At 39.0% G+C, this 9,663-nt stretch overlaps 1 protein-coding gene across 1 annotated transcript in view; it reads right to left on the minus strand.

The window, feature by feature from the left end:
* Positions 1-2,285, minus strand: part of cbfa2t3 (CBFA2/RUNX1 partner transcriptional co-repressor 3) — an 85,695-nt gene extending 83,410 nt beyond the window's left edge. Inside the window, exon 1 of the mRNA XM_077201529.1 lies at positions 1,870-2,285. Coding sequence (XP_077057644.1) covers positions 1,870-1,993 — 124 coding nt within the window. The 5' untranslated portion in view covers positions 1,994-2,285. The remainder of the gene's footprint in view (positions 1-1,869) is intronic.
* Positions 2,286-9,663: the final 7,378 nt, after the last annotated feature.

The following is a 9,663-nucleotide window of genomic DNA, read 5'->3' on the forward strand; positions in this document are numbered from 1 at the left end:
GAGAAACGTGTGCAGAGCTCAGTATTGCCGAGAGCCGAGCGGCCGATGGTAATGTGCAACGCTGTATATTACCTTTCAACGCAAGCTAAAACCATTTTCACCCTAAAGCCATAAAAGTGCAACTTAAAAGTGGTACTTTGCCTTAAAATTCTTGTATTGGTCTCAAGTGGCTTCAGAGTTCTCAGATATTGTGATCCCGGTTACATGATTTGCTGTGCATGTGCTTTTATCCTGTGCAAAGAAGTCAAAAAGGCTACAAGGTAAAAGAAGAAATAACCCTGGCCTTTTCCTGGAGACGCCAGTTTCTGTCTGCCTCGCTGAAAAGAGTGTAAAATAATTGGCTAATATAGTTTTAAGTCTTCTTTGGTGCACAGCACCAAGATCTTCTCATCTGAGCTGTCATTGGTCTGTCAACGCTCGATAATGTCAAGAAATTTGAGATGACCAATCAAATCAAAGTAGGCGGGGCTTTATTCACAGAAACTGCCGAGCGTTAATTCCAGTTAACTTGAAATGCACATACACTGCTGTTCAAAAGTTTGGGATTTTTTTGGGGGATAAATCAATATTTTTATTCAACAAGGATGCATTAAATTGATCAAAAGTGACATTAAAGACATTTATAATGTAACAATTTCTATTTCAAATAAATGAAATAGAACTTTCCATTCATCAAAGAATCCTGAAAAACATTTTTACACAACTGTTTTGATAATCATAATGAATGTTTTTTGAGCATCAACGCATCATATCAGAATGCTTTCTGAATGATCATGTGACACTGAAGACTGGAGTAATGATGCTGAAAATACAGCTTTGATCACAGGAATAAATTACATTTTATAATAAATCCAAATAGAAAAACAGTTAATATAAATTGTCATAATATTTACAAATATTGATATTTTTTTGGTATTTTTAATCAAATAAATGCAGCCTTAGTGAGTATAACAGACTTCTTTTAAAAACATTAAAAATCTTACTAATGCCAAACGTTTGAAATGCACATATGTAGACCAGAGAAATAAACATTTCCCAACAACTCGCTCAAATTTTAAAACCTTGCTGGTCAGCAGAATATGTTTTGGATGTTGTTCTCCATCATCACACCACACATCTCTAATAGAGTAACACTGGCAAGAATCATCCATCACATTCTACAACACATTTATGTTTATTTCTCTCACCTGTTGACTGTTGAAAATTGTTAAAAGTTTGTGGTCAGTAAGATTTTTTTTGGGGGGGTAAATATAGGAAATCAATACTTTTATTCAGCAAGGACGCATTAAATTGATCAAAAGTTACAGTAAAAACATTTATAATGTTACAAAATATTCTATTTCAAATAAATCAAATAGAACTTTTTATTCATCAAAGGATCCTGAAAAAAAAATTGTCCACAACTGTTTTCTCAATATTTATAATAATAATAAATGTTTCTTGAGCATCAGATCATCATATTATACTGATTTCTGAAGGATCATGTGACACTGAAGACTGGAGTAATGATGCTGAAAAATGTCATAATATTTACTGGTATTTTTTGGTATTTTTAATCAAATAAATGCAGCCTTGGTGAGCAGAAGAGACTTTTTTTTTTAAAAAAACATTAAAAATCTTACCAATCCCAAACTTTTGAAATGCATGTGGATCAGAAAAATCTACATTTTCTCGAGGGAGCTTCTGAACCCATCTAACTCACTCAATTTTTGTGATTTTAGTGATTTTAATATGTTTTGGATGTTGTTCTCCATCACAGCATCACACCACACGTCTCCACTAGAGTAACGCTGGCAAGAATCATCCAGCATCACCTGAAAGATCGATTGTGTTTTGACTCTACAACACATTTATGTTATTTTCTCTCACCTGTAGACTGTCTGTTGGACATTCGATGAAGCATGACCGGTTGAACGCTGGAAGATGCTCTCCTGAGCCCAGATCTATGAAGTCTCCTTGTGTGGATCTGTCCAGCCATCTCATCCCAATACATCCAATCCACAAATCAACTCCAAACTCCCAGCTATAGTTGTGGGAAGAGCAAGGTCGTCCAGTTCAGTAGCCTAACACACGCAAACGTTTTCAGGAACGAGAAGACTCAAGTCTTCATGAAACTGAAAAAGTTTTCCTCCTTTTAAATGCTGACCACAAACTCTTTCCTTTCCTCTCTGTAGTTTAGGCAATATCGCTGTCGTTCTCCACAATTGTGTTTTTCTGTCACAGCAGGAGACGTGTTCCTCTCTCTCTCGCTCGCTTTATCTCTTTCTCTCTCTCTGTAACCGCTCAAAGGAAAGGGTGTGTGTGTGTGTTAGAGAGGTCAGACTGCCTGTGGGCTTAGACTGTACTCTAATTGGTCAATGTGTGTGTGTGTACAATATTAAACTAACTAGAACTGAGTTAGAATCTCTTATATATGACAACTGAACAAGCACAATTCTAGTGATATTTCATAAAGAGAGTTAGGATAAGTCTGCGATAACATCTAAATTAAGCAACTTTATACAGTCAGATCACAAATTATTCAGACTCCATATATTTTTTTACTAGTGTGTGCAGAACACTATAATTCATTTACGTAAGTGAGGATAGAAAAATACCCATAAATTCTTCATACAGTGACTACCAGTAACATTTATAATAATTTGAGACCAAATATTATTCAGACACTTTGAGCTGATCATGTTTTGCTGAAGTGTTTTTTCTTTAGTTGCTAATGCGATCTTTTACACCACAGACTGAACAACATGAAGCATTTCTTGGTAATCGCTTAACCTAAACTGGTATTTTCAGTTTCACTAAATTGCGTAGTTAAATTTAACAGCTGACAGATATTCAACATAATTCTTGTGTGAGAGTCTAACAGAAGGACGGACAAAACCAGTGAAATATCAACTGATTCCTGTCATATTTTACTACCATTTTCTAAAGTAGAGCGAATAAACTGTGATAATGTGAGAAATGTTGAAGGTGTCTGAATAAATGTTGGTTTGACTGTATATATATATATATATATATATAAAAATCAAGTCCTCAGCTCGTGTTCCCCAAGCGAAAGTAAACAGTGAAAGCTCACACACAGGTTTCCTCTTGCAGGAACCAGATGTGTGTGTGGGCAGATCCTTCTTCCCGTTCCTACCGTTGCCCGTTCTTCTGATAAGTTCAGACGGTTCAAGGGCGAGAATCTCTGTGAAACTCCCATCTGAAGGCATGAAAATCAAGCTTTTAATGTGGTGTTTTTAATATGCTTTAAGACAAACCATGTGTAAATTCATAAGTCGACAGCATTGCTGAGTATTTTCTCCTTAAAACTGCAGTGAACCAAAGACAGTCTCAAAAACACACTTTGAATTCGCTGGTGTTTCTGACGTCACAAACTACCTTGTAACCAATCAGATCAACGTGTGATCGCCAACGAGTGGATCTCTGAGCTGAGTGAGTGAGTGGAGGCGGGGGTCATTTACATATTCATAGAACCGCGCATACTAAATGAGGCAAAGGTGTCGAGTTACATTCACGATATTTTAAGCCATGAAGATATTTTTTTTCAAGGAAAAAACACTTAAATGTGTAATTTTGGTGATCAGAGATGAGTTTTAAAGCAACACCAAGGAACTTTTCCTCTGCGGTCGCCCTACAGGTTTGAAGCGGAATTGTCCATTACCGCTGTCGTAAATAATTTAGCCTACCGCAGTCTACTGTCGCACGCGCACGCTCGCTGTTTATCCAGCACCGGCTTTGGAATAAACAATGGCCACAGACAAGGTAAAGTGAGATGATGCATGATTTTATGAAAGTCATCACAAACGAAGAAAAACCATGTATGCCGTAAAGCAGTCGAATTTTGTAGTTCTTTTATTGCTCCGGTTACTAGCCGAAACCCGAAGTTACATAGTGCCAGTAACAGCGATACAGACCACGTCAGGCTATGGCAGACGTGTCATTTAACCTATTGTAAGTCGATGTACCATCACAAGGGTCTTGGAAATATATTATGAAGGTTGAAAAACTACATAGTGTTACTTTAAGGGATCAAATTATTGACTACAGGGGGACTTTAAAATCTGAAGGCATATTGCAGCATTTCTTGCAGTAGGCATCAGTTTAAAAAAAACAGGCATTGACATGTGGTTTCTAAATTGTTGTAAATGGTTTTTAGCAGGTTTTTGCTAAATCCACGAAACACCAAGTTGTCGTCAAAAAACTAGCGGCGATGAAAGCCGACTGTGTTTGTCGCCTCACGTCGTCATGCGTCAGGTCAGAGGTCATGCATCGAGTCAGAGGTCATGTATCGGGTCAGAGGTCACTCCTCATGTGTCGGGTCAGAGATTTTCCCTCATGCGTCGGGTCAAAGGTCACTCCTCGTGTGTCGGGTCAGAGGTCATTCCTCATGTGTCGGGTCAAAGGTCATTCCTCATGCATTGGGTCAGAGGTCACTCCTCATGCATTAGGTCAGAGGTCACTCCTCATGCGTTGGGTCAGAGGTAATTCGTTGGGTCAGAGGTCACTCCTCATGCATCAGGTCAGAGGTCATGCATTGGGTCGGAAGTCACTCCTCATGCATCGGGTCAGAGGTCATGCCTTGGGTCGGAAGTCACTCCTCATGCATCGGGTCAGAGGTCATGCATTAGGGTCGGAAGTCACTCATGCATCGGGTCAGAGGTCATGCATTGGGTCAGAGGTCACTCCTCATGCATCAGGTCAGAGGTCACTCCTCATGCATTGGGTCAGAGGTCACTCCTCATGCATTAGGTCAGAGGTCACTCCTCATGCGTTGGGTCAGAGGTAATTCGTTGGGTCAGAGGTCACTCCTCATGCATCAGGTCAGAGGTCATGCATTGGGTCGGAAGTCACTCCTCATGCATCGGGTCAGAGGTCATGCATTGGGTCGGAAGTCACTCCTCATGCATCGGGTCAGAGGTCATGCATTAGGGTCGGAAGTCACTCATGCATCGGGTCAGAGTTCATGCATTGGGTCAGAGGTCACTCCTCATGCATCGGGTCAGAGGTCATGCATTGGGTCAGAGGTCACTCCTCATGCATCAGGTCAGAGGTCATTCTTTCGCCGGAACTAGACTTGTGTACGGCCATTACCAGAAGCCAGTGATTATAGTTTATAAAGTTATAAATATGGATATTTTTCTAACACTAACGCATGGCCTCGCTTCAGAAGGCCTTTATTAACCCCTGGAGTCTTAGTATGGGTTACTTTTATGATGGATTGATACACTTTTTGGGGCATTAAAATCTAAGGTACCATTTATAAGGTACCCATTATAAAGCTGGAAAGACCCAGGATATATTCCATTATAACTCTGATTGTGTTCGGCTGAAAGAAGAAAGTCTATACAAAGCACTAAATGGTTTATCTCCCCAGTACTTGAGCGAGCTCTTAACCCATTATAGTCCTTCACGTCTATTGCGATCTCAAAACTCCGGCCAGTTGATAATACCTAGAATATCTAAATCGACTGCTGGCGGTAGATCCTTTTCCTATTTAGCATCAAAACTTTGGAACAATCTTCCTAACATGGTCCGGGAAGCAGACACAGTCTGTCAGTTCAAATCTAGACTAAAAACACATCTCTTTGGCTTAGCATACACATAACACATTATAGACGTCTATAACTCAATGTTAGGCTGCGTAGTTTAGATCAGCCGGAACCGGGATCACTTCCCATAAATCCTGATGTACATTGTACATCATAAGAAGGATGGCGTCTACGCTAATATTAGTCTCTCTGTTTATCCCGAGGTTTACCGCAGTCCGCCGGATCCAGGCCGCATCCGGATCTGATGAAGGACCTGCGCATGGACACGACGACAACGCATCCCTGAAGTGCCAGCCTCATCAACACTGTGAAGGCCTCATGGACACCTTAACAAACTCATCTCCATACCGGCGTGATGACTCCGACCCAACCAGATGAACTGGATAAATATTGTGAAAGTTCTGATCCAATCTGACCTCTGACCTATAATGATGCCTGAATCATAATCATACACTGTTGGTTCGTTGGCCAGAAGAGATCTGAGACTGAGCCTGGGTTCTACCAAGGTTTTTTTGTCCATTCTGTCACTGATGGAGTTTTGATTCCTCGCAACTGTCGCCTTTTTCACGTTTGTCGCCACTGGCTTGCTTAGTTGGGGACATTTAATTTTGTATTTAACAATACTATTACAACATTATTTTCCTGTTATCTCTGTAAAGCTGCTTTGAAACAATCTGCATTGTAAAAAGCGCTATATAAATAAAGGTGACTTGACTTGACTATTATATACTGTACACCTAGGATGGCTTGAGGGCGAGTAAATTATGGGATAATTTTCATTTTTAGGTGAACTAACCCTTTAACACATGTTCTTATAAAGGGCTGAAGATTAGCAGCCCTGAGGCCGATGCAGTAATGCTGGTACTGAGGAATTAGCTTGTGTACAGCTGTGACCCACACACACACACACACACACACACACACACACACACACACACACACACACACACACACACACACACACACACACACACACACACACACACACACACACACACACACACACACACACAGGGACAGAAGTGAAAGGGGATGTGCACACAGATGCACCGGCTGTCACTGCCAAACTCACACAGATGGTGGCCAGAAGAGTGGATATGAGAGTAGTGTGTGTGTGTGTGTGTGTGTGTGTGTGTGTGTGTGTGTGTGTGTGTGTGTGTGTGTGTGTGTGTGTGTGTGTGTGTGTGTGTGTGTGTGTGTGTGTGTGTGCGTGCGTGCGGGAGTTCGGCCATGTGTTACAGGTGGAAGTTTTGTAACAGAGGCGTAACTATATAATTTTTTTTGGTCCCCCATAACCACAAAATATTTTAGGGACTTTCCTCGTGTGTACGTAGTGGAAACTGTTATGCTCTTTTTTATATCAACAGCTAAATCTGGTTTATGAGGAATAAAAATACACTCAACAATTGCCCTGTATGTCAGTTGTCACATTTGTGTGCATTTTTATTTCTGTATTTTAATGTTATGGTATACCTGGATGGTATTGCATCACATGATATGGTTAGAAATGTTACGTCAGTCTGCAAACAATTGCAGACGAATCCAGAAAGAACATAATAATAATAATAATAATAATAATAGTAGATTTTATTTGTAATGCAACTTACATTTAGAGCAAATCTCAAAGTGCTACAGTTAAGATCATAAAAGTATGGTAAAAAAAAACATCAATATGAAATACAAATAGACATGGTAGTTAAAAGTTATAAGACAGAATCAAAGTTACAGTTTGCTAATGAAAAAGACTCAAGATTAGACAATCTGACTAAGAAATGCAAATAACAGAAGGCTATAAATACACAAGGAAAATGAAGAACTAAACTATAAACAGGTGATACACTTACATGTTGACATGAACAGGTAATTATCCAGAGGAAATGCAAATACAGACACAAAATACAAACTAAGAGTCCTAGATATTATCAAAATAATAGTCCGTGGCATTAAATAAAGCCTGATAATACCTGACAATAAAGACACGTTTTGATTGTTTTGACAAATCTGATCCAAATCACTGTTGTCTGGCAGTGCGAGATATTTCAGAGATCTCTTCAAAGTCTGTGGGACAGATTTACTAAATTAGTCTGGAATAATCATGTACTAATACCTGAATTAATAGTTACTTCAACATGAACTCATGATTAGTGAATATATGAACTAATCATGAACCAGTGAAGAGCAATCCTTAACTACAACAGTCATGCATGACTAACAGCCTCAAACATGATAGTTAATGCATTAATTAACGTTTAGAGATAAACTAACTAAGATGTGTGTTTGCATCTTTGTTTCTCTCATATTGCACTCTTTAACTATGCTAACACATATATAACAGTCTTCTGTCCCTGTAAAACATATTTAACAAATATTATCAGAGACAGGAGGATAAATATTACACTGCAAATGCTTTTCTTACTTAGAATTTTTGTCTTGTTTCCTGTCCAAATATCCCGAAAAATTTGTTAAATCAAGAAGCATTTACTATAAGTAAAATGACAAGATATTATATCTTATTCTCCAGGTAAAAAAAAAATATATATATTCAAAAACTAAGTGAGATTTTGCTTAAAACAAGAAGAATGATCTCAATTCAAATGGAAAATAAGATTATTTTATATTAACAATATTAACATGTAATTTTACTATTATCTAGTAAATGTTGTTGATGTAAATGTAACAGATGTTGTCAGGTATTAAATGTGTATGTGGAGAAAGACAGATAATGATTTCTCTACTTACTTAGTATTTTTGTCTTGTTTCCAGTTCAAATATCAAAAAATTCTTAAATCAAGATGCATTTACTAGATGAGTACAATGACAAAAAATGATATCTTGTTTTCTGAAAAAAAAAAGTTAATTTAATTAAGTGAGATTTTTTCTTAAAACATGCAAAATTTTCTGCCAATGGGGTAAGAAAAATAATCTCAATTATATATCAATATAAAAATCTCAAATAAGATTATTTTTCTTACCCCATTGGCATAATATTGTACATTTTAAGCAAAAACTGACTTAATTTAGATCCCCCTCTCTCCTTATGTCATTTTACTCATCTAGTAAATGCTTCTTGATTGAAGAATCTTTAGATATTTGGACTGGAAACAAGACAAAAAATACTAAGTAAGAAAAGCATATTTTGCAGTGAAAGTCAGAGATATGAAGTCCTGCAATAATTGTGCGTAAACATGTCCAGGTGTGTTTATAAGTGTGTGTATCTCTCCGATGTTGTCAGGTATTAACTGTGTTTTTGATAATGATTCCTCTATAATAATCTCGAGGCCCGTTGTTCCTCTTCCTCGTGTGATGGTGGATGTGGCGTGACCCAGGCCGGCTTTGCTCTCGTGATAAGGTCAGGATAGAGAGGAACGTTACGCGAACGCTAGCATAGCCTTATCCTTCCAGACCAGACCAGCCGTGTCAGAGAGATCCTTCTATCAGCGCCACACAGGCTCACAGATACAGCGAGAGCTTCATTAAGGGTTTTAACCGAGCAGCCGAGCTCAATGACAAAATAACACCGCTTTCCATAAGCACACGTGTTGAGCTAGCAGGAAGAGGACGGCTAGAAGAGATGCGCGGTTGGCGGTTATAGCCGCGGACTCCGCGGATAAACCGCGGATCAGGCAGATGATGTGATTAAAAAATATTTTCTAGTCTCGCTGTCATCAGCAGCGCCTTGTATCAGCGGATGGCGGGCGAGAAAATTGGTCAAAAACGTTGGTGCGGATGGATGGCGGACGGATGATGAGTTTTGTGATGCGGTTGCGGATGAAATAATAGCCCATCCGCACATCTCTAACGGCTAGATATGTCCATGCTAATACGCTTTCGCATTTTTTCCTTCAGTTCACACTGAGACGGCGTTTTTATTCATGAAAATGAAGCTTTTTGAAAACGCTCTCCAAAGTGGATGCATTTGAAAATGCCGTTTTCGCGTTGTGGACTGGGAAAACTGAGGTATTTAAAACGATGGTGTAAGTTTAGTCACGTGACTCAAATGTATGACAACGCCGTTTTCAAATTGTGGCGAACAGGACGGCCAAGGGACATGAGAGAACGGCGCGAGGCCGGTGGTGCGATTGCTAATGAGCAACACCTGTGAAACACACCGGTC

This window comes from Siphateles boraxobius, unplaced genomic scaffold (assembly GCF_051911475.1).
Source record: "Siphateles boraxobius isolate OS27281-9 unplaced genomic scaffold, OSU_SipBor_1 48, whole genome shotgun sequence".
In the NCBI taxonomy this organism is placed as follows: Eukaryota; Metazoa; Chordata; class Actinopteri; order Cypriniformes; family Leuciscidae; genus Siphateles; species Siphateles boraxobius.